Source organism: Rhinolophus ferrumequinum, chromosome 17 (assembly GCF_004115265.2).
Source record: "Rhinolophus ferrumequinum isolate MPI-CBG mRhiFer1 chromosome 17, mRhiFer1_v1.p, whole genome shotgun sequence".
NCBI classification, from domain to species: Eukaryota; Metazoa; Chordata; class Mammalia; order Chiroptera; family Rhinolophidae; genus Rhinolophus; species Rhinolophus ferrumequinum.
The window spans coordinates 52,162,680-52,188,287 of NC_046300.1; the positions used below are offsets into that span (position 1 = coordinate 52,162,680).

General features: G+C 36.3%; 3 protein-coding genes across 6 annotated transcripts in view; 1 reads left to right on the forward strand and 2 right to left on the reverse strand.

Annotated features, from left to right (window-relative positions):
• Positions 1-5,387, forward strand: part of APPL1 (adaptor protein, phosphotyrosine interacting with PH domain and leucine zipper 1) — a 32,746-nt gene extending 27,359 nt beyond the window's left edge. The window contains exon 22 of one of the 2 annotated variants that reach the window (XM_033131750.1): positions 1,195-2,187. In XM_033131750.1, the coding sequence (XP_032987641.1) occupies positions 1,195-1,341 (147 nt within the window). In that variant the 3' untranslated portion in view covers positions 1,342-2,187. Of the gene's footprint in view, positions 1-1,194 lie in introns of both variants that reach the window. The other variant, XM_033131751.1, reaches the window with a different exon arrangement.
• ASB14 (ankyrin repeat and SOCS box containing 14) lies at positions 4-20,610 on the reverse strand. Of its 3 annotated transcripts, none has more exons than XM_033131754.1 (11): positions 19,614-20,610; positions 18,863-19,004; positions 17,961-18,032; positions 16,401-16,456; positions 15,814-15,945; positions 15,562-15,720; positions 13,140-13,385; positions 10,315-10,486; positions 9,325-9,868; positions 7,470-7,623; positions 4-310 (listed from the first exon to the last, which is right to left on the reverse strand). In XM_033131754.1, exons 1-11 carry the CDS (start codon positions 19,720-19,722, stop codon positions 276-278), a joined length of 1,821 nt encoding a protein of 606 aa, XP_032987645.1. In that variant the 5' UTR covers positions 19,723-20,610; the 3' UTR covers positions 4-275. The 3 variants fall into 3 exon arrangements, with proteins under 3 accessions (XP_032987645.1, XP_032987643.1, XP_032987644.1); XM_033131752.1 differs by lacking the exon at positions 4-310 and adding an exon at positions 6,412-6,715 and having other exon boundaries at positions 19,614-20,570; XM_033131753.1 differs by lacking the exons at positions 4-310; positions 17,961-18,032 and adding an exon at positions 6,412-6,715 and having other exon boundaries at positions 19,614-20,569.
• A 135-nt stretch (positions 20,611-20,745) lies between these two features.
• DNAH12 (dynein axonemal heavy chain 12) overlaps positions 20,746-25,608 on the reverse strand; it is a 190,131-nt gene continuing 185,268 nt past the window's right edge. Inside the window, exons 71-74 of the mRNA XM_033131749.1 lie at positions 24,174-24,311; positions 23,612-23,703; positions 22,279-22,346; positions 20,746-21,098 (exon numbers count right to left, since the gene is read on the reverse strand). Coding sequence (XP_032987640.1) covers positions 20,908-21,098; positions 22,279-22,346; positions 23,612-23,703; positions 24,174-24,311 — 489 coding nt within the window. The 3' untranslated portion in view covers positions 20,746-20,907. The remainder of the gene's footprint in view (positions 21,099-22,278; positions 22,347-23,611; positions 23,704-24,173; positions 24,312-25,608) is intronic.

The following is a 25,608-nucleotide window of genomic DNA, read 5'->3' on the forward strand; positions in this document are numbered from 1 at the left end:
GCAGTCCTAATGGCTGGATCTTCTCAGATGTGATCTTTGTGAAGAGTTTCCTTAATTCAGCACTGTGATTTTCAGATGTGAATTTCCAAGTGAAGTCTGTTTCAACTTGCTCAGCTGTATCATAGCCACATGATTCATAGCCTAGCAGAAAAGGATGGCATCTGTCTTCTGATAGGATGTTCACATTATAGTTTTACTGACATGTAGAGTAACTTGCCGTTTAGCAAACACACCAGAACTTTCATGTTTCCATATTCCAGTGAAGGTTGTCTCTGTCAAAGCAGGTCTTTTGAGAGGCTCTCACATATATCTGTAGATAGATAGATAGATAGATAGATAGATAGATAGATGATAGAGATAGATAGATTAGATAGATTATCTAGATAGATTAGATAGATTGGGTTAGATTAGATAGATAGATAGATAGATAGATAGATAGATAGATAGATAGATAGATTTAACTGTCATTTCTGAAAGCCATGTTGGCCTCTAGAAATACCCCCCACCACACACACACACACACATAATGTTACCAGGAGTGTCAGATCATTGTCCATCCAACATGATAATTTTAAGCTTGACAAATTTCGGAACAAAATCTAGTGAATGCATTACATAGGTGATACATGAGATTGTAAGAGCCAGTTAAGGGTTGTGTCATTGGCAGTAACAGTGGAAAAGAGGAGATAACCATGGGATACTTAATCAGATCAGCAAGAATTGGCAATGTAGTGAATATATGGACAAAAGAGAGGGAAGTGACAAAGATGACACTGGAGTCAAGGCTACCTTTATAGGTTAAGCTGAAGGAAGATGACAACTGATTTAGCAAGATAAATTGGACAAAGATGGAGAAGAGGGCTGCAGAGTGAGAAGGGAGAGGATGTATAGTGATCCATTATGAGCCTTTTACTCTATAGTGAGAGAATTGTGGCCTGAATTTGGTTATTGACCATAAAAATGGAGAAGAGGGAAATACTGGCTTTTATAGGATTTCTAGAATGGTCCCAGAGTTGATTTTGGTGTTGCAGTGGTTGTGTGTAGGCTTTCTTTTCAGGAAGTTGTCAGAATTATCCATATATATTTACGACAGGAGGATTGAAGTGATTCTCAAGTATATATTTTAACTGCATAGTTTTCCATTTATTTGATTGCAAACAATTGACTTAGTTTCTTTTCTATCTTTTCCACTAGGACTTAGAAGAACAAAGTCGGTTGATAGCTGCCTCCAGTAGACCAACCCAAGCCAGTAGTGAGGGGCAGTTTGTTGTCCTTAGCAGTAGCCAGTCAGAAGAGAGTGATTTGGGAGAAGAAGGAAAGAAGAGAGAGTCAGAAGCATAAACTTATCCTTGCTTTTGGTTGATAATTCCCCCCTTGGAATTTATTGACAATTTCCATGGTGAAATGGCACAAAGTAAAAACTATGTTGAAATATCAAGGAGGAGACTAAAGTTTATATTTGCTTGTTTAACTTCATTTTAAAAAATAAGATTGACCTTGATGACTTAGGTTTGCATTGACTTTTTTACTTAAAAATAATATACAACGCAGTAACATCAAATTCTACATGTCTACAAGAAACCTCTTCATCGCCCTGAAGTAGATTGCTGGGGAATTACACTTACTCAAAACTTTTTTCCTTCAAATTGTGAATTTATTATCTTACATTGTAATTGGCTATGAGTGTAAGTAATCATTTATTCTTCAGCTTCAGATATTCATGCTTATGCTCCCTCTTTCATTAGGAACATTTTGTTGGCAGTGAGGAAGCTTTTGACTAAATAGGTTCAAAACCCTTTATATAGAGAATTCTACCAGTTTGCAAATATTTGAACAATATTAAATGTGCAATAGAACTTTTATAAAATAATTAGAACAGAGATTTTAGACTTAAGGTTTTAAATTGGGGCAAGTGGTACTGTTGATTTCAGGGCACTTTCTTGGATTGCTCCCATTTCTCTGATGTACTTCCACCTAATGCCAATGGGAAAGAAGCTTAAGTGTCGACAATTCTATATTGATACAGACATTGGCATTTTATTATCACATTCTTATTTCTCAGGTTGGGACTTCAATTATTGCTGCAGAGCAGTAGTGGTTAAAATAAGATTTTGGAATTTATTAAAAGGGATTTTTGTTTGTTTAAGCACATTTTAGATTAGGACTTAACATGTAAAGATATTGTTACAGGATAATACATTGTATTTTGTGCATTGAGTGAAATAATTTTTATTGAAAATCAAGTGACATTTCAAAAGAACTTCTGTAACAATTATGTTTTCTGCTTAAAGTAAAAATTCCAAGAGATTAGTTTAGAAAATGTAATCTTTTAAATTTCAGACTGATACCACAGTATTTTCATAATCCCATGTTTTGATAAAATACTAATCACCACTTTATATCCACAAAGGCAACTAACTAATATATGACAATAGAATAATTTGCACTAATTATTGTAAATACTTGTACTCTTGAAATGAGTGATAGGCCTAATTCCATGAAAGATTGAAAAGAAATTGAATGCTTGGTATAGGAGAGTTGACCAAGGAAGGATTTTAGCCTGGCGTCAAGGTTAAAATAACATTTCTCTAATGCCTACTTCTATGTCAAAATTTGATTATTTTTCTTTACTCAGATTTTAACATTGCTGATAGAAATTATGTTCCTGTATTTCACATGTAAAAGTATATATAGACAAGTTAAATATATTGAATAAACTATTTTACATAGTTATACATTTAAAATTTTCAAGAGATTTGCCACTAAGACTAATTTTACAAGGGAAAATCCTTTTGTTCTTTTTTTAATATACAGTTTCTCTTCTTAGTTCTGAATTAGAAATAGCATCTGTTTTAGTTCTCACAATATAGTGTGGCCTTTTCACACTGTTTTCTGTAGGAATGGGTTGGTGTTCTTTTTATCCATGTGCCAAATGGGAATAATGATTACTTGATCATCATTATTTTGAAGCCTTATGTTACTGAAACATTTAGTTAAAAAGTAGATATTTACAGAATACTTTTTGAAAAAAGTTTATTTTGTGCTTACGAAAGGGAATACTTTCACAATAGTTTGTGTATTATTCCTTTTATAGAAATTGAAATTTCTTCTTTGGTCAGCATTTGATTAGTCATGGCAAGTCATACTTTTGAGACCGTTTTGAGAATTAGTAAGTCTTTTGTTTATACTATGTATTAAGTTGTTACATCACTTAGCTCAGATGAAACTTGTCACCCTACAAGGGAGGTGGTCAGCATTAGGACGCAGTTTTACTAGGCTAGTGCTTTACATGGTGGCGAAGTGCTCCTGTTTGTTAGCGCTCTGGGTCAAAGTGTAGGTAGAGTTAAGGGTAGTGGTAGACATAGGGATGCTGGACAGACTTACAGTTCCTTTTAAGTCATGTTTTGATAGGAATTTCCACAATAACACACCCATGTTCATAGGTCAGACCAAAGCACATTCCAACACCAAATAGAAGTCATGTGTGGGTTTAACAATCTTAGATGATTCACCTTCTCTTCCATTACTATAGTACTATACGAACTATTCCATTACTGCAGATATTTAAACATTAACTTTAATAGACTCCTTTTTGTTTAAAGAAGGCTGCTCATGGGTTTCTGCACAGTGTTAAAGCTGATCTTTGTTAACCTTTGAAATCCCCTCTAGTTCTGGGATGCTTTGGTGTTAATTGAATTAGATTTTGAGATCTATCTCAGATTCAAAGTTACGCTGAATGGTTTTTATAAATTAACAGAACCGATTTCTTTAAAAGGAAAGAAATTAAGTCTAATTCTGATATGCACTCTGCTACCTATATGAACAGTACGTTTGTAACTATAGTCATGAAGTCAATAGATAGGAAACAAGTTATTTCTTCTCCCTTTTAAAATTTTGAAAACTTGCTAATGTACTAAAACTTACCTTGTATAGAATCCTCAAAGCCAGTCTAGTTTTTGCCATGTCTACAATGATAACTTTGTAATTTCAAAAGACGTCTCAGGCTCTACAATCTATGGGGTGATAGATTTATTTTACTTTTATGCTTCAGAAAAGGATAGTAAGGTGTGCATAACATCCTATGTAACATAATCTTGTGTGATAAAGGCATTGGAATTAATTTTGACTTATATATAGGAACTCAAAGTATTTAAGATTTAAATCCTATTATAAATGCTGACAGACCCTGTGAGCCCATGTATTAAAAAACCTTCTATCTGAATAAAATGAAAATATTAACATTGGTTTTAACAACCTCTTAGCATTCAAACTGTACTTTAAATGCTCAAACACACTGTAGCAAGCAAGCTTTTCGTTTTATTTTTGGCAAGTTTCACTTACTCTTCCACGAGATTATTTTGTTCTACTTTAATAAATAATACATAAAAATTTGAAACTGGAACTATATTATACTTTTTAACCAATCTCTTTAGGCTATACCATGTAATTTACTTCAGTTAATATGAGAACTTGGGATTAAGTTATAACTAACGTGCAAAACTGCTTTGTATATTTGGTGATTTTGTGATGTAAGTGAATTGGGAAATTCTTATTTCACTCATACTATTAATCATGCAGTATTCAGTTAAAAATTATGCTACATTTACCTTTAGAATTGGATTCAAAGAACTCAGCTTTATGTAATGGTGGTATACATGTGGGATGGAGAACTTATTTTTTCATTTTGTCAAAATAGATATTCCCTGACGGCTTCAGGAAATATGCTGTTAGGAGATTTTTAATGTATAATAAAATCCATGATTTTTGTACAGTCATTTTTGTATGAAATATTTGACATATATTCTGAATTTTATTTCTCCAAGTAATTTCAAATGATGCTTATAAACAGTTGGACTTTTTCTTAACTGGTTATGACATTATAATTACACATCTAGCCCCACTGCAATTCCATAACAGCTGAAATGAAAAAACATTGTCACTTACTGAAAAGTAATACCAATTCATTACTGGTGACTCTTTTAGAAAAATAGACTTCTCAGCAATTACCCTAGACATGTTACAGACAATGTGACAATGTATACTTGCTATGTTTGGTTTTATTCAAAGAAATTCTTAGAGTTTAAAGAGACAGGTTATTGTGCACAACAGCTTACGTGTCTTGGTCCTGTAGTTTTAATTCTAATGCATATTCATCCCATCTGCTCTTTACAGTTTCCTCTAGCACTTACTAATTCTTTTCTTCTACTGGGAGTTTCTGTTCTAACTTCTTTCGAATTTTATAAAATGTATATACACTTTTAGAAGGTCCAGGGAGTGGATGAAATTAACTTTAGAATTATGTAATTTATGATATAAGTGCATGTATCTCCTAAATATATTTGTATATTGACATATATATAATTCACCAGTCATTTATAAACAGACAGTACAATTTGATTTTAAAAAAATAAAAACTTTCATGCCAGCTAGTTTTGCAATATTTTATGTGAAAACGGTATTATTAAAAATAATTTTAAGGTGGTGCTTACTGAAATCGTCTATGAAGCTACGAATCCCTATATCAGAAAGAAATCATATGACGTCAGTTTACCTAAGATGGACTGACTATATTATGCTTAAAAAAGTACACTGAGACTAATCATGTAACCATCGGGCTGCAGCTGACTGGGTCTGTGGTGAAAATGGACTAGATTACATCATCCAACCCCCCTGTCCTCCCTGTTGTGCCATCTAAATACTACACACACGTGGCTGAGTGAATGTCTTCTCAATGTCTTTCCTCACTTTCCACACGTAGAAACCTGTACTTATGTGCAGCATAGAATATATAGAAATAAAAATTTAAACTACGATCCTATAACTGCTTCTGTTAGTGAGCCCATATTGAAATTATAAGCCATCACTCTTTTGAAAACACAATTTCTATTCCAGTGATCACATTAACCAATAAATTGTAACCCTTAACCAGGGTTTTACGGAAAAAAGGGATGCATGTTTCCCATTAATGAAATTGCAATTGAAAGTTCTATTTCAATTAACTTAATTACCTCATTTCAATATTGGACTCTGCAAGTAAACAGACACTAGCAGGCCTTGGGACTCTGCACAAGAACAGCTAACTTCCAGGCCATGTACTGGAGTCAGTATTTTTCAATACAATCACTCACTAAGATTTTCTATATGTACTTCTCTATAAAAAGGATTACTGTTAAGAATTATCAGAGGAGGCATCTATTATTTTGACAATGTAGAAATGTATATTCATACACTTACTGTAAGATCAGTATACAGTTAGAACTAATACATTTCAGTTAATTGAATTTTTTACTGCTTGGTCTTTTTAAACTGCCTTTAAGAATACTAGCCATCTATTGAAAGGCTATGTATGTTCACTCCAATAAGTTTTAATTAAAAAAAAAAACAATTTTTTAAAGAATGTAGACTGCATTGAGGTTTTTTGTTTTGTTGTTTGTTTTTGTGGTTGCTAGGTAAAGTGAGAAACATGAATCATATATATATAACAAGTCAAATTTTTAGAAATACAGCTACAGAACTGTACCTCTTCATCTATTTGATTACCAAGTTCCTGTAAAAGTTCCTTGTCCATAAAGGTCATATTCTTTGTAAAGGATATAGGCTTTTAGACGATTGGGTAATGGAAGAAATGACATAAAGACGGGGCATCGCAAATGAAGACGTCCCATACACTTCCGGATCTTTAGACGGCACAAATGTTTTAGGGAGCGAGGGTTTGCTGAAATGAAAGATGGGTACATTATCCAAAAAGAAAAATAATTGATTTTTTTTTAGTGATTTTAGGGTTTAGTTAGCAAATATATTTTATACTTAAGCCACTAAGATTTTCATTTGCTGTTACTAAATGGAAAAAGTTAATCGGGTAACAGCCTTTTACTTCACATTGCAACCCTTCTTGTAGATATGGTTTCAGAGCCATGTCGAGTTAGAGTCCAAAGACTGGCAAAATTTGTGGGTCTGGCCTGTGAGACCTGAAGTTCTTAAATCTGCATAGATTAATCCCCCACCCCGAACCCCAGCCTGTCCTGCCCCTCCGGGTCAGGCTGAAAACTAAAGATCACTACCTAGGAGGAAATTAAATGAAAGAAATTATTTTTAATTTGACTCATGCTACTGTGAAAGATTTTAGTTTGAAGGCTCATTTGTTATCTCTTAGATCTTAGCTTTTTCTCATCTCTTTTTATTGCCATTTTATAGCTTTTAATTCCTGTGTCTACAGTATTCCACAGCATTAGGAGAAAAGTATTACCTACCTATATAAGAAGTTAACTAGCAGATTTTATTTACTGGAAAATGGTTAATAAATACAAATTAACCATTTGTATTTTAAGTGTAGTTACAAATTAAGTGTAGTTACAAACTAACATTTTTTAGATAGGAATAGTATTTTCTTGGTTTCTTTAGGTCAGAGAGGAGTGTTCTACAAATAATTAGTATTTTTGGTAAGAATCTTCTACAAGAAAGGTACTCACTTAAGATATTATGGATTTCTGACCACAGTGCCTGTTTTTGGAGCACAGCTTTCAACTTGGAACAGATTTGAACTTGATCAACATAATCAAGCATTACTCGAACAACCTTTCCAGAGAGATGTTGCAGCCACGACAAAGTTATTACTTCACAGAACTGAGGAAGAAAATCAGAATAGGAAAGCAAATGAAAAACTGATTTAGCATAGTAATCAAAAGAGCACTAAACTCATAGTCAGAATCCTAGTTCTCAAGTTTCTCACTTATAAACTAAGGTAGGGAGCAAGAAAATCTTATTTCTTAGCTCTGACATTGGGAAAAATATTTACTACTGTGTCTTCAGAACAATGTAAGATGTAATGAAGGTATAACAGAGTTTTACACAATTATCTATTATCCTCTTTGGTTGGCCACATGGCTGTCTGGAATAAAGATTACCTCACCTAGATGGCCACCTGAGTTCTAACCAATGCGATGGAAGTGTGAGCAACTCCCAGAATGACCTTTAAAAAGATCAAGATGTGTGCTGCTGGCTGGAATGGGGGTGCAATCATGGGGCTGTCTAGTTAGGAGGAAGCGACGGTTTGCTAATTTACTTCTGGCCTTTATAAGAGAGAGGAAGGAGACATCTTATTAAAGCCACTCTCAGGGTTTTCTGTCATTCGTAACTTACTCCCACCCTGATACTTGAGGGATATGACAGTTTCTGTCTTTAAGAAATTTACGTGCTCTTAGATAAGATGTCCATGTAAGAAGTCAAGTAATACTAGATGAAAAGTTCGGAAATAATACAAGATATATGCCTAAGTATCATATCCTACATTAATCATAACCTTAAAATAATCATACAATATTAAAATATTTTGCCTTTCACTTTTCAGGAGTGATTCAAAGTACTTTCTCCATTTCATTTCTATTTCCAGTTGTTAACATTAATTCTACCGTGTTTCCCTGAAAATAAGACCTTATAATGTAGTATAATATAAGACCAGGTCTTATATTAATTTTTGCTCCAAAAGACGCATTAGAGCTGATTGTCCAGCGAGGTCTTATTTTCGGGGAAACGGTAGAGTGCATCTACTCTGCTAAGCACAGATCTGTAAGTTGAGGAAAGTGATGAACAAGAGCTTACATTTATGTATTTGGAGGGGGGGAGGCACATAATCAGTAACATTTTAAAAAGATAATTTCAGAAACGCTTAATTTCTATAGAAGAAATGGACAATATTACAAGAGAGTGATTAGGGAAGGGAACTACCTTATGTAAGGACAACTGAAGAATTAACACTTGAAATGAGACCTGAAGGGTGGCAGCTATATGAAAAGGGGTGGGGGGCAAGGAGTAGAGCTCAAGTCGGGGAAAGGAAAAGCAGGAAATAATGTAAGGGGAAATAGGAGACTGGTGTGGAAATAGGAAATAGGTGTGATGAAAGCCAAGAGAAAAATGTCTCGAGGGAGTGCTCAACTATTGTAATTTTTTTTTCATTAAAAAGGTGACTAAAGAAACTACTTAGTCAAATGTTAGAGCTAAAAACCTAGGAGTACAGGTATCAGGACCCCAGAAGAATTTTAGCTAGGTAACAATCAAATAAAAAGCATAACTGGTACACATGACTGCATTCATTCTTCAAAACATTGCTCAGATGTTGCTTCATTTGTGAAACTCCCTAGGTTGAGTTAAATTACTGTTTCTCTCTGAACTGTTTCTGTCCGTTTTACATCTTTTATTGTGTTTATTTTACCCATATATTAAAACCCAACAATGAGCTGGAGAGAATGGATGGAGTTATCTATTAAAGTAGTTCAGGGCCACCAAGAATGACTGTAGAAGGTGGTACAGCCGATACTGTGGACTTACCATAGTATCTTTGATAACTGTAGATGTCCAGCCTTCAAAAGTATAGAAAAGATGAACTTTGTCTCCATGAGGACAATCAAAGCATCGCTCTGTGTCATATCCATAATTCAATAGCATCCTGAGCATGACTTCATCTTTCAGTGTGTATTGCAGTGCTGATGGGAAGTGTAAAGGGTTGACTCTGCAGAAGTAATTTACGTTGGCCCCGTGCCGTAGCAACAGACTGATCAGCTCATAATTGCCCATCCTTAGGGCTATCTGGAGGCAGTTAACTGGGTCTTGATTAGGCAGAGCTCCAGCACTCAGAAGCAGCTTAACTGAAGGGAGGTCACCATTTGATACAGCAAAATACAAAGCTGACTTCCTCTGGTCATCATAGTGTTTGCGAACTCTCTGATCTAGCATGAAATTGACATCAAATCCAGCCTGGATGAGCAGTTCCAGGCATTCAGGGTGTGCTCCTGCTGCTGCACAGTGAACTGGACTAATGCCACTCTGCTTAATGGCCACAAAATCCGTAACTGGAACCAAAATCTTTAGAGCTCTGAGGAAGAATTTCAAAGTGCATTTTAAAATAGTTTTTGTGAAGATGCTGCATTAACATGTTTATGACTGTCTTTTACTAGCACTGGATGGTATTACTATTAGGTAGTATTTAGACCCCACAACCAAACAAAGCCTAATTCCTGAATCCAAAAGCTCAGAAAGCAAATAAAACTAAATGAAACTACTGTCCAGATTATAAACTCAGAATTAGTCTAGTCAGTGAGACTAGAGGCTCCTTGTATTACCTGAGGACCTGATAATAGGTTTATGTCTCTTCAGTGGCTAAAGAATATGCCTGCCTTTACCACTTTCTAGCTGGTCAAGAGTTTTTCTTTAAAAGGGGTATTGGAGTTGTAGGATCAGAGATGAAGAATATAAAGTTCCCAGAAGCTGCTCCAAAAAAAAAAAAAAAGCTATTATTTGCAATAATGTAACTGGACTTACAGCAAGTGGCCTCTGTCAGCTGCCACATGAATGGGCAGGTGGCCTGAATTCTTAGGAATGTTGGCATCAGCTCCATACTCTAGCAGGAGAGCAATGGAGTCCGGATTTCCTCCACTAGCGGCTTCAAGTAAGATGGAAGAAGAATCAGAGGCCTGACCAAGAGCATTAGCTCCTAAGAGGAGAAAGAGACTTGTTATGTTTTCCACTGTATTGTGTAAGCATTCTTAAAAATATATCACCACCACCACCACAAAAAAGCAATTATTCAGCAGCTGTTTCAGCAAAGTACTACGAATCACAGAAATAAAATATGTACCTTCTGCTCAAGCAGTTTATAATCTAATTGGGGAGGGAAAGAATAGTGCAATCTCTAAGTTACAAGTAGGATGGCTTTCAGAGTAATTTTAGAAGTTACTTGGTTGGAACTTGAAAATTCCAGGAGAAATAATTTTATAAAAGGTTGTTTTATTTCCAGACCAGTTTACAAAAGCTCACTTAATCCATAACACGCTTGTACACAGAATGGCACTAACATCTTGTTGAACTGTATCACTCACCATCTATGGAAAAGGGTATTGTTTTTTTGTTTTAACTTGATCTTAGAGGGCTGCTCATAGTAAGAGACGATGCAATTGTTGTTTAGTTGACGGTGGGGACTGCTGATAGTTAAAAGGATAAATTGAAGCGCCCCGCATGCAAAGTGTCATGTGAGTGGTGTGTGGAATAAGAGCGCAGGCGTATCTCAGAGATATTGCGGGTTTGGTTCCAGAGTACCACAATAAAGCGAGTATTGAAATAAAGCGAGTCATTATCTTTTTGCTGGTGGAGGTCTTCCCTTCAATTTGTAAAAAACACATATGTGAAACACAATACAGTGAAGCACAATAAAATGAGGTATACCTGTATAGGTACAGGCAACATGTCCTCTAGATTTCAGGGCTGGGGTTGTGAGGGGAGCTGGGGGTTGAAAGAAGGAGAAAAAGAGTTTGGGGTCAGTTGTGGAAGACCTCTCAGTAGAATGGGCTTTGAAAACAGAGTAGCATTGGAATGGATAAAAGGAAAGGAGAGCATTCTGGGTACATTCGCGGTTCATATCATATAAAAAAGATGTAGTGACTTCCATTTAGCACAGACCCCAGAGTCATCAGCATATAGTGGCTGCCCAAGGACCCCATTGCTAGACTGCATTAAGAAATGTCTAATAAGCCTCCATGTAATGAGTGCTCACTATGTACTGCTTCCTTTATGTGCATAATAATTTCCAAACTTCACCGAACCCTAAGAAGTAGATGCTAATATCTTAATTTTAAAGATAGATAAACTGAGGCTCTTCGAGGTTAAGTGACTGCCTCAGAGATGAAGAGCTCGTAAGCAAGGCAGTCAGGACTCGTGCAGGTGGGCCAGACCCAGGCCTACTGCTCTGATGCCGTGTTGCCACCCGAGCAGTGCAGGCGGTAAAGTCATATGATTTGGAATGAGACAGATGTGAGTTCACATCTTGGTTCTGCCATTTATCAGCTATGTCACTTTGTGCACATTACTTTGTAAGGGAGTCACTTACGGGAAATGCTCGCTCACTCACCTCACTTAGGTCCACTGATGCTGGACCTAAGGGTTTGAAGGGTTAAAAATTTTAAATCTTTTGACTCTCCTCTTTCTCTATATTTTAATCAAAGGTTACTCTTTTTGTGTAGATGAAGGATCCAATGTTTACTTTTGTTATTCCAGCCAATGACTTTAGACATCTCTGATATTTACTGCTCATTTAAAACATCTTAAAATGTCTTATGGCCACTGATTGGAAACTAGCCTCCCCTATATAATAGGTAAGTCTAAAAAGCAGAAGATTGTTCTTAAATATAGGAGTTCCTGTAGTCTAGAATATTGGAGACCAGGACCATGTATTTTTAAAGGAAGAAATAAGGCTTTCAGACACAAACAGGGAGGAGAAAAAAGGTGATAATTCTAATACGGGGGCTTTACTAAGCCTTGGTAAAGATTTACTTTTTTGAAAAAAAGTTTTAGATACTAAATTGCTTCATCTAACAGTGTCGTCAATGGGGTCTCCTCAAAGACAATAAATGCCAAAGTTCTCTGAGCCAAGGTCTCTGCCAGTTAAGCCAGGATCTCAAATGGCCACATCTGTAGCATTGGTGACAGGGGAGGGCGTGTTTGAAGGGAAGTTGTAGAACTGGTTCCGTTCCCGACCCTCACTTCCCTCCAGTGTAAAATAAGGATAGTGCCTACCTCTCAGGGTTTTTAGAAGATTACATGTGGCAACATAGGTAGCTTAAAACTTGGTGCTTAGAAAGTGCTCAATAAATACAAGTTGCCTTCCCCTTCTCTCAGAGTTTTGGTTGTTACTAGAGGGGAGAACTGTGACCCAAAGAAGAAATCAGGAAGAATTTCCTAACAATGGAAGTCATCTGATAATAGATCGGACTGCCTCATGACTTAGCTTAAGCAGAAACAACAAGTAGGGGAGGTCGTGGGGTCTTTCATTCTATGAATCTAGAAAAGGACAACAACCTGAATGAAGTTAAACATAAGACAACCATCCTCTCAGCATTGTCAGGGACATTAAGTAAGGGTAACCTGCATGCATCCTACTCATTTTAGGGAAATTACTTCACATCAAATAAATATTCAACCGCTGACTATTTTGGGCTTTTCACTAGCCAATTTTAACATACACGTCTTTCAAATATTTATACTAGGCATAAGTAAAATGTTAGCTTCTATTATTTTGAAGCTCTCCTTGAAGAGGAGAACGCTTGGGTCACATGACCCCCTTGGTAGTGTGTTGGCTGTATAGAAAACCTTGCCTTTCCGTAGTAGTATTTTCATGATTTCAGTGTGCCCACTTTGGGCAGCGAGAGCAAGAGGAGTGAATCCGTAGGAGCTCTGTGGATCAGGGTGAGCCCCAGAGGCCAGCATTAGCTTCACCATGTTCTGTCTGCCCAGTTTGGCTGCTTCATGGAGAGCTGTCCTCTCGTTGGCACACCGCAGGTTGACATCTGCCCCATGACTGATGAGCAAGGCGGCCATGTCGTAGGAGTCCTGCAGAACAGCTGGGAAATTAGAAATGAGGTGGGCATTATGTTCAACAGGAAATTCAGGCCAGAATATCCCTCAGGCTTCTTAAGGAGCTCTTTCCATCTAGTCCATGGGACAGCATTTTGTGTTTGGAAATAGGTTATAAAGCAAGGCCCATATCGAATAATATTAGTGTTTTATATCAATAGGCTATTTGTTTTTCTGTAAGCTATGACCAGTTATTGATTGTCTATTGGCAGCTTATGTGGCTGAAAACAGAAACATAAAATTTTTATTTATCATCTGTATGTTCTCAAGAGAATTGGAACTTAAGAAATACTTATAGCTGCTTTAAAAGAAGAAAAACAAAAACAGCAAAAATTAGGAAATTATTTTTAACCTCACATTTTGTTAATCAAAATTCTCTAACTGGCTTTTTCTGCATGTATGCTGTTAATTCACCTTGGGATGATAATCTTTAACCCTTTGAGATTCTAAAACACCTGAATTTATTCATCTCCCTATCCATTCATTTGCTAATTATGGCATCGACTGCAACTGACTGCGTGTGAGGACTCTTGCTAGGTGCCAGATGCTGAATTAGTAGGATTCTGCTCGTAATCATTTGTAAAGTGCCATAGAAAGTGCTCCAATTGCTCTAAGACTGGATATACAGAGTGCCAAGGGTGGTGGGTCTTTATTAATTCATTGAGCTGGAAATTAGTGTGCCCTTTCATTCTGGAAACACATGTCCTTTGTTTTAGGAAATCATTTTCTTATTTCAATGATGATATACTGCCTCCATCTTGTGTGTTCTCTTTCTAGCATTTCTATTATTCACGTTATTCCTCTTCAATTGTCCCCCTAGTTTTATTTCTTTTTCTTTTCTATTTTCCATTTCTTCTGGAAGCTTTCCTAAAGTCTATCTCCCAGCATTTGATTTGAGATTTATATTTCTGCTATCATATTGTTAATTTTCAAGAGCATTTTTTGTTTTGTTCTTTGATTTTTTTTTTTTGGTAGTCTGTTATTTCGTTAATTTTCATTAATTTCTCTGAGGAAATTAGTTATAATTTTCCCGTATGTTTTATTTTCCCTAAATAATCTGTTTTTTCCACGTTGCTTATTATCTGTTTGTTGAAGACTTTCCTCAGATAGTCCTTGGCTATTTGCTTATGATTAAGAGTTGGGGACTAAAAAAGTTGATTGGAAATTCTAAACATTGGGTGGGGCTTGTGGGCTGTGGTCTTAACTAGGTTGGTGTGCCTGGGCCATTTGTTGGGGAATCCTCAATTTCACTTTCGTTCTTTCTTTTGGGGCTGATCAAGTTCTCCAGAGAAGCCTCCTCTTGGAGGGTAAAGTTCTGGCTGTCAGCTTTTAGAATCCTGGTGGAGGAGAAGGGCCAGGTCTCAGCCTATGCTTGCTTAATTCCTTCAGTGTTTTCAATCAGTACTCCCGCTCTCCCCTAATGGGAAGCCCTCTGTTTAAACTATCCAGAGAATAAACCTAGAGAATTTTGCTGGGGTGTAGGATGAGTCTATCCCAGCAGGGTGGACTGGCAGAAGTGATCTAGAGACCAGACTACTTGTTTCTTAATAATTTCCAACCAATCCTCTTCCTATTTTAGCTGCCTGTCCTTCTCCTGTGCTCCATGAGGTAACCACTGCCAATAATTTTCAGGCCTTTGATATCATTGTGCTGGGTTTTGGCTTTCTCCACTACCAACTGAAGATTTTTTGTCACTACTCATCCATCTGCTCTCCAGGTTTTAAAAAATCATATCATTGTTGTCTCCTCTCCTGTTCTTCCCATTTTTTGTATCTTACCTCCTTAAAATAATCATGAACTATAATGTTAGTGAAGATTCAGGAGGGAGCCAAATTAGTCATCTGTGTTCAGTCTACCATCTTTACCCTACCACTGGCTGCGTTTTCCTACTCTGCTCCCTCTTATAGTTCTTACACCAGAATTAACTGGATCAATTAAAGCACCATGAAAAATGATCAATTCCTAAGTGGGCAGAGATGTTGCAACAGATCATTTCGCAGGCCAGCCTACACAAAGTTTCTTGAGGGTCCGGTACCTGTGTTTGGTCAGTTGGGATAATGTGACAGTGCTGCAACTGTACACAAAAAGCTGCCTCTGAAACCTGGGTGCATGGAGGAGACTCAGAGCCATAGACTCTTCTCCAGAGACAAGGTGTTAATTTACCTGTAAGAAGAGGAGAATTGCCTTCAAAATTCTTGGCATTTGGATTGCAGCCATTGAGAAGAAGAAAACTGGCATTTTCTAAGAGGCAATTGCTGACAGCCAAAAAAAGTGGCGTTTCACCGTTGTGGGTGGTTTGTTCCCACACACTGGGTTTTGAAGCTGAAATAAATCCATTAGACCACACAGGTTAACACATAGAAATAAATTTTAAATTTCTCAGAAGCATCAAGAAGAGTTATAAAGGGAGTTTACCTTTCAGGGTTATTTCCAAAATGTTCTTATTTAATTGCACTGCAGCCTTATGCAGAGGAAGCCAGCCTATCCCATCTGCTTCTTCAAAAGCAGATTGGTACTTTGTCAAGTGTGACAATGCATCTTCCTCACCTATTAGCAAGTCAAATGAGAACAGATTCACATTTGGCACACATACAAGGCGGCTGTGCTGCTTCTGAATTCTACCGTCCAAGTTAGTGCATGAGACGACAGAATTCTAGCACCGCCTTTTATAAAAGACAAATTTCAATGGCACAGGACAAACAAGCAGTAAGGCATTTCATCTAGCATTCCATACCACTAGGGCCTGTGAATACGCATCATCTTGTCACATACAGGAAAACAGCTCTGTCCACCAAAAAGCCCAGAAGCTCTTTGCCAAGTTGTGCTGAAGTATTTTCTCCCAGGAAAGGCCACATCAGACTCTCGACAATCAGCTGTGGACCTCCCAGGGTGAGTATTTAGGAAAACCTTCTAGGCTTCCTGAACTCAGAGGGAAAGGCTGCCAGTTGTCATCGTTACATCTTATCCCAAGTTGGAGTGGATAGAATAGGAAGAGTACTTAACTGTCTCTATTGTTTCAACTATCTTCTTACAGTCAGTGCTCAAAAAGGAATGGAAGCTGCATAGGAAAAAAAAAAACGTATATGTAATTCCAAAACTTAGGAAAAGACTAGGATATTGGACGTAAAACAAAAGAAAAGGGTAAAGGCAATAGTAGTTAACCAGGAATGAACTCTTCTATGAGGCAATGATTGAGGCTTCACAGAAATACTTTCAGAATGTCGTGTGACCCGTAACACATTCTGGGGAAACTCCTCTCCCAGGTGTGTCTGCCCTTGTGAGGGCAAGGGCTGTGTCAGAGCCTGGGTCACAGCCAGCGCTCAATGTTTGTTGAACTGAATCAATCCTGCTGGGTCTTAAATGTCACAGCACATGGCCACTCTATAAGTTCAATGATTCTAGCCAAACTTATTATTTAAAAACATAACAAATAATCATGGTGTGAGTTTTAAAAAATATTCATTGTCAGAATTTGTGCTCAGAAAACACTATTAGCAGTTTTTAAAGTAATATTTTTATTAACATATTTTAAAATAAAGTTTTAAAGCTCACTTAAGAATATCATATTATTTTTAAATCTAGAATATAAGGATTGTCATCTTCCCATTTGCTTTGATTATTCAATGAACCCAGCTTGAAGAGAATACATTCCCTTAGACAATCTGTCCTACTTACAATTTGCTTAGAGATTTAGAATTGTATTCATTTTTTTGTGGCTGCTGTAAGAAATGACCACACATTTAGTAACTCATAATCACACAAATTTTTATAGTTCTGCAGTTCAGAAGTATGAAATCAAGGTGTCAGTAGGTTTAGGTTCCTTCTGGAGGCTCTAGGGGAGACTCTGCTTCTTTGCCTTTTCCGGTTTCTAGAAGCTTCCCCCATTTCTTGGCTCGTGGACACCTTCCTCCGTCTTCAAAGCCAGCATTGTTGGGCCACATCCTTCTACCCTGCCATCTCTCAGGTTCTCTCTCTTCTGCCTCCTCCTCCACTTTGAAGGACCCTGTGATTACACTGAGCCCACATGAATCATCCAGGATCATCTTCCTTTTTTTAAAGTCAACTGATGAGCAACCTTAACCCCATCTGCAGCCTTACTTCTCGATTGCCATGGAAGGGTACATATTCACCGCTTCTGGGGATTAGGATGGGGACATCTTTTATTCCACCTGTCTCAAGTATATTCTACTTTCCTAATTCCTTCACGTGCCTGAGCAAATCAGCAAGCCTTCTTAAATACCATACAATTCTTGCAAGTCTAATAAATGAAATTTATAACTATAGCTAATTATAATTTCTCTGAAACATTTTATTACTCTGAATCGAAGTCTCTATACCTTTCAAACTAAAATCATGAAGTCCAAGTCAATTACCCTATGAACTTTAAATTTTTTAATCACAATGTTAATACAACAGATAATTTAATGAACCCAATTTCTTCATAAAACTTTTACTAGTTAAAGGTAATTTTATAGATTATTCCTAAATTTAATACAGAAGTGTAGGAATAGTGTGGTAAAGAGCACAGACTCTGAGGCCAGGATGCCTGGCTCTTTACTTACTAGCTCTGTGACGTTGGGTAAGTCACTTCTCTGTGCCTCAGTCTCCTCATCTCTAAATAGGGATAATCGCACCTACCACACAGAGAAGTAATGAGAATTAGGATTTAAATGAGTTAATATTTAGGAAACGCTTAAAAAAGTACGGCACATAGTGATCATTCTATAGTTTCTTATAGTTTGATGTACTCCGACAGCTCTATATTTAATTATGAAATCTCTTGGGATTAAAACACATTTATCCAGTTTTACTTCCAGCAGGCAAATAGAGGACACTGTTTCAAGCAAACAGGGCTTATCACCCTGAAACACAACAGTAACTACTCAGGGGCCTGTGGTTGCTGATCAGCCAGAGCTCATTTGACCAGGTGGGTTGGCTGTGGACAGCCCATTTCCAGGGCAACTTTCTTACACAATGAGGAGTCCATGGGATCCGTTTCTAGTGTTGTCATAACAGAACTCTGAATACACTTCAGAAGGATCTCGTCTCTTCCAGGTTTATGTGTATGTAATTCTTCCCTTTGATTAGAATAGATTAAAGGCTGGACCCTACCCCACCACCCACTTTCTATATGTCTTGGTTGGATTTATGCATTTCCTTAGCTCCCCAAAGACAAGATGCATTAGTGTTCTCTAGTCCTTCGTATTCTCATGTATTTCTTCTTCCTGATTTCCAGTCTGAATCTCCCCACCCAGATTTGCTGCTGAACTCTTTCAACTATTTTCTTTACTGCCTAATTAAATTCGTAATTATTTTCAAATTTTTTCCTGTCTGGTCAGGCATCAAGTCTCATAGGTATTCTAAATTCTGACCTTGTCTCCTGTTTTTGTCACAACGTTAGAGTCAGGCTAATGACAAGTCTCAACTGTTGAATACTTATACATTGCCAATGAGAAACCGTTACCTCTCATCCTCAGGTGCCTGCTGTGTAGTTCCTGGCTTGTGAATATCCTGCAAACTCTGCTGAATGATGAGCTGGGTATCAAAGTCATAGTCTATGTCTTCATCACTGGTGTAATTATCCATGTGAAATGTGCACAGATTTACTTTAAAGTCAGAATGAATTAAAAATATTTTCCAGTTGTGAAAACAGATTATCAACTGCTTAAAATTATAAATAAAATCCAGAAACCACAAAACTGATAGAGTTGATAAATGAAGAAAACGCAAAATTTAGAAAACAAAATATTCATTTAAAAATTGTTTTTCATAAATTTAAAAACCATTTTCTGAACTGCCACAGGTTCAACATAAATTAGAAGTTTCCACAAGCAGCCGTTTACTTAAAACTTATTTAGAAAAAATGACCTTTCATATAAAACTTAGGTGAGTGCCATTATAAATATGAAAATGCTCACATTGATCTATTTCCGACTTGGCTTATGAGTTTTTCTCACCGATTGTAGAACTCACCCAAAAGAATAGCTTTCCTACACACAGTGAGTGTTATGCTAACAAAAGCATATTTTGTTTAGTTAGTAAATAACTAAAAATAAACATGTTAAAGGAATAAATGTACTTTCGTAATACAATATATAATAGAAATGGTGGTAGTAAAAACCAATGTATTTTATTAGGCAATATCTCAATGGTTTTAAAAGAACATTTCAGTTTTTGCATAGAATAGGTTTGATCACATACCAAAGACTTCTTACCTTTTGTTATCACCTTTAGGACAGCACTGAAGTTTTCACTGTTAAATATTAGCACATGAGAATTTTCATTTATATTTAGGATCTCCACGCCCCTGAAAGTCCATTCCATTAATAGCTTTACTATAAATACTTGATCATAAGACAGTCTGGCACATTGTCCTTGTTTTTTACATGTGGTTTAGCTCTGTTTGGAAATATGATCTCTTTTCTTCACTGCTATATTCATCAAATTTAAGGATTAAATATTTTATTCCTAGACTAAAATGCTTTTGCAGGGGGTTGTCCATGTGAAGTGAATTCATTCTCTTAAGAGTCATGCACATAGCCACTGCAAAACAGAATCAAGCTTCAACTTAAGAAACTGAGTTAACAAAAGTGACTGTTCCAACGGTCCAGATTCATTGGGTAGCTGCACATACATTTTCCTTGGGTTACAGAGCTGCAGTCTAAAGTGTCCTGGGAATTCTAAGGAAGGAATTAAGTCCATACAAGATAATAAAATTTTGACCATAATTTTGTTTTCTTGAAATGTTTAAAAACTGTTAATGTACATTTATATTATGAATGCATACCAAATAAGAAGAATATTAACTACTTAAAATAATGAGACCACTTGGCATTTCTAATTAAATACGAAGCTAATGCCAAGAAGCACAATACCACTTCAGGTGTGTAGGACTGTTGTCCAGCCATCTTACCGCATTTGTACATAAACTTCACTGCTTTGAGTTTCATTTCCCAGTCACAGGAGTACTGTGTGAAATGGAACTAATGTTTTAAAAGTCTGACATACGGGGTTTAGTTCCACAATTGTTGTAATATTTTCCTTGCTTACAATTTATTTATGTATGGATTTGAAATGTTTGTGTATAATTACTTCAGGCAGGTGAATGGAAAGCAAACTATTACAGAAGCTGAAGAAATGACTAAACGCTTTTGAAAAGAGAGGTTTTCTGATATTAAATTTTATCCAGTTAGTCTCCCCAAATCTGTTTTTCACATAAATACCCAACTAAAAAAAAGAACTAAATAAAAGATCTTTTATATGCTTCAAAGAAACATTTCTTTTATGTTTTCTTCCATAAGTGTTTGACTATGATCTCAAGAGTCCATCTAGAAGGTTCTATTACAATCAAGAGTGGTATATCAGGGAGGAGAACAATGCAAAGACCTTTTACAAAGATCATTTAAAAGAATAACACCAAGATACTTAGTTTTATAATACATATATTTTGAAGTAAGTGAAGACAATTTTTTTTTACTTCTTTTAGATGTTTTCTTAAATTTGTCCAATTTAGTCATCCAACTGACAAAGCAAAGCAACCCCACGCTTGATCCAGTGCTGAATGGGTTTGTCTGTTTTCAACAACATTGCAATGACAAAGTTAGTAGAATGTCCTGTAGTGGAAAGAGTTCCTTTACGTTCACTTGTCTTGTAGAGGGGACAGACATAGACATTCAACTTCAAAACCTGAGACTTTTTGGCTTGAAAAAAAAAGAAATTTATTTGATAAGGGAAAACAGCCACTGGTACTAAAAGAACAATTATTTATCTTGTAATAAAATGATAAGTATTAAATCTAAGATCATGATTATGATATCTAAACATTTTAAAGTTGTTTTTTTACAGCTGGTATATAGTAATTATGGTTGTGAAATGAGGAAGTGATTTCATATGGTTCATGATTCTAGGTCTACAAGACAGGAATTGATTTTAAAGTTCTGATCACATAGCAGGTAAGGAGGGCTTGGGAGAGAAGGAATAAAAAAGGAGAAGGTAAGGAAGAAGGAATAAAATACAGTATAGGTAATAGGGGAGATGCAACAAGAGATACACAGCCGCTTAGAGCTCTAATTACAAGAAACCCACACATTAGAAGTTGAAATTGCTATTTGTTTCCAGAACGTTATTACTAAGAAAAACACATCAAGTCTCACCTACTCACAAAATGAACCTATATACAATCCTTGAAAAGCCAGATATGAACTATCAGTAGTCTTTCTAAACTAAGGCCACATTTCTCAGTTATAATTGAACTGCATTAACAATGAAAATATTTACTGGATTGAGTAGTGATTATGGGTGATTTGTAAATAATTTCATTTACAGTTATTTGAGAGAAAAAAAAAAACTAGAGAAGAAAGAAAAAACAAAACAATGAACCTCATTTCTGTGGGAAAATGATGATAGTAGACGGAAGGAAGGGGTAAGTAGCTTTCCCAAAAGGACAAAATTGGCCTGCATCCCATGTGGCTTGCAACATCTATGCTTTGGGGCACCTGATTGGCTCCTAGGCATAGGAGTTACTTATAGCTAGCTGGAGACTATGTCAAGCCTATTTGTGTCTCTGCGAGGTGTGCGAAGGCACTTGAGAATCAAAATATTGATGGTAAGACTCGCAAAGTAGAAGTGTGGGGCACAGGCAAAGAAAACGTTACATCTCATGGGATAAGAGCAAAAAGAGGCAAAATGACATTCCTAACATACTATAAATGCAACACAAAAAATGGGAACAATATATTTCCAATGTAAACAATGTAAATATTAAGTCACTATTGTAATTGAACAAAATTCTAATAGTTTGAGCAGAGACTTATTTGGGGAGCAGTTAAAAATATCTATCCTCCCTAAAACTCCAAGAAATTTTGTTAGAGGCATATTTACTTGGTTTTATCCATATGATGGGCATCAGGTCAAAGAGAACTTTGGGATATTGTTCGGCAAGAAATCCACTGTGAAGAGAAATAGACATATGTTTATTAGAAATAAGATGAAATTTGCTATTTAGAAATTGCAACTTAGATATTGGCTTTTCATACAAGAGAGAACCAGAGATATGCATGAAAAAAATGTAAAAAAAAAAAAAACCCACGAGAACAACAACAAAAACAATCCAAGATAGAGGCAATGCAGAATCGAGAGAAACCAATTTATGGAAAGGCTATGTACAAACAGTGGACAAATATCAATTCCACCATTTTTTAAATACTGTCCATAAGGCAGACACTATGCTATTACATTTGACCCTCACAATGATCTTGTCCCCATTTCTATTCCTATGTCACGGGTGAAGAATGGAGGCTCAGAGAGGCGGGGTACTTTTCTCACAATACCATGGCTCTTAAGTGCCAATGTCAGGATTCAAACAGAGATCTGCCTATCTAGAAAATGTGGTTTCTTTTCCATATGTTACATTATTTATTTGTTGGTTTGCATATTTGTTTGAAAGAAGGAGGGAAGAAGAAAAAGATGAATACATACATAAGGAAAAGTAAGTTAAGCGAAATGTCAATAGAGTGATGAAAAAGAAAAGAGAAATGATCAAATAAACTATGTGCACATAAGTCTTTGTAGAACCCTATCCTAGAATTATCTCTGGAGAACCACTCGTGCTTCTTCTTAAGCAATTTTCCCTGCCGGGCCTTTAACCCTCCCTTGAGAGCAAAGTCTAAACGTGACTCTGGAAATAGAGGATTATGCTTATTAATACACTGTTAAAGAGCTGGTTTCTCCCTTTGTCTCTTACCCCCATATTTTAAATAGGAATAGCACTGCTTAGTTTCTTAATCTGGAAATTAAGTATTTATTTTAAATATTTATTTATTATATCATCAAAATACAAGAAAAAAATTTCCATTCATCAGTAGAAATGGAAACTTTATTACAACTGTAAATTGTTTAAAAGTGAGATACTCCTACACATTACAAAATGGAAGGCAACTGTTACAAAACAGTTAGAAGAAGCAGGAAAATAATCTCCATTCACTTTTCTACTAGTAAGATCACTGAAATATCAACTAAAATTGTTCAGGATCTAAAAATATTCCCTCATCAATTGCCCCAGCCTGAGTAATGATTTATGGCAAAAATTCTGATATTATTTATTACTTGCCTAGAAAAGACGTTCTGGTTGGGAGAAAAGAAATGGCAGCAGACAGCTTATCTTATCTAAGATTCAGCTGCAATTGAAGAGGTCTTTGCAGTTAAAACTACTGACCTTGTTCTGTCCCAGCGTGCTCCATCGAGATACAAGCCATGGATATAAACGCCATCTTCTGGTTCTGTCTCACATGTATCAGAAGGAATAACCTGAAGGGAGAGCGACACACTAGTAATGGTCTCCTGTCAGACAATTTTTGTCTCATAAAGGAAACATTAGTTAAGTTAAATCTTCAGAACACATTCATGGCAACTCCACTGTATTATAGCTTCTTAAACTATAAGTTTTTCAGTAAAATGTAAATGTAAAAATGTATAATACAGTTTTTTAAAAGCATTTTATCTTTTAAAATGTGAGGCTTTTCGGTACCTCACATTAATTTTTTGCTAAAATACAGGAGCAGCAGAAGAATAGAATTTGAATTGAATATTGAGATACATAAAAGTTCTATCATAGAGATAGCAAGACAAACATATACTTTCTTCATGAAAATCAAAGAATGAAAAGAAGTCAAATTGTATATAGTGGGCTATAAAAATATGAATTCTACATATTCTTCTTGCTTAAATATATGACTTTGATATAATGGTATACAGTGGAGTTTAAGGAGTTACTGTACCTCAAATTCATATCCTAGTAAATCAATAGGGATGGTATACTTTCTGGCATAATTCTGCATAGCTCCAGTTAAAAAGGCTTGGGTGAAAAAGAAACCTGAGAGCCAAAACACGCAAGGTTTTCCTGAATTATACCAGTCCTATAAAGGGAAAACAAAATGCATTATGTTGATTTTTTTCAACTTACCCAAGTGCCATCTGACATACAATCCCTGATTCTGGTGTTCATGTGTGTTGCCCACACTTTCCATCACAAGACTCTCTTTCCTGACACTAATCATATAACCTATATCTTGGCCCTCCGACCTCTTTTCCCCTTCTAATTACTCTTGGAAAATCCTAACTCATTTTAACATTAACCTGAATAAACCAAAGTTTGAAAGATTCAAATTTTCTGCAAAAAGCCAAATGTAACTTAATTGGGGATTTATTATATTATTTAATCCCACTCAAAAGCAACCATGTTAGAAATCTTATGCATTGTCTAACTATAAGCCTTCATTGCTGATTCCAGTACCTTTCTAAACCCTCTTAAGTTCCCTGCCTCCATGCCCACTGCCCCTGTTCCAGTTTAGATAGTTATGGTCTTCCTTCTGTATCAATGTGTGTACCTCCTTCTTGCTTTTCCTCTCTCTACTCAATACATCTATAACATGCTTCCAGAGTTACCTCACCACACATGGTTTGGATCAGCGTTATCATCTTCAGTAATCTACTACTCCCCCACCAAATTAAAGTCTAAACACACCTTAGTCTAAAAACCTTAGTCTCTTATTCAAGATACTTCACAATCCAGCCCCAAGTTATATTTCCAGCTCTGTCTTTTTAAGTTACCCTTCAAGCATCTTACATTCTAATCAGAAGGTAACCATTTGCAGGTCTCTTCTCTGCACTGGGTGGACATCTGTTTTTTCTGCTTATCGTAAAAGTGAAACTACTCTTACATGCCTCTGGAGGACAAACCCTCCTACACTCTCAACCCAAGCACTTCTGGTGGAGCTCCACCTCCTGGGGTGGGCATGTGATTCATGCTAATCCAATCAGAGTGACTGATTCAGGAATGGACATGTGACCCAATCAAAGCCACAAGTATCAAGATACTTGCTGGGACTTTTGGGAAAAAGACTCACTCTCAACTCTTTGAAGTTATGTGGATATGAGGCCAGAGTTGCTGTAGCTATATTGCTACCATCAGACGGGAACCTAACCGACAATGGAGTTAACCTACAGGTACCAGAGCCAAGAGATGAAGTGCAAGAAGCCAGGACCAGGTAACTGTGTTTGTATCCCAGATCAAACCCTGCCTGGAGCCACTTTACCACCTGGATTTTTCAAATATGCAAGGGAACAAACTTTATATTTGCTTATGTCAAAATTTGCACAACAGAATCCATCCTTAATTACATAGTGCCTTTCATCCCACAGCTATCTTTAAGT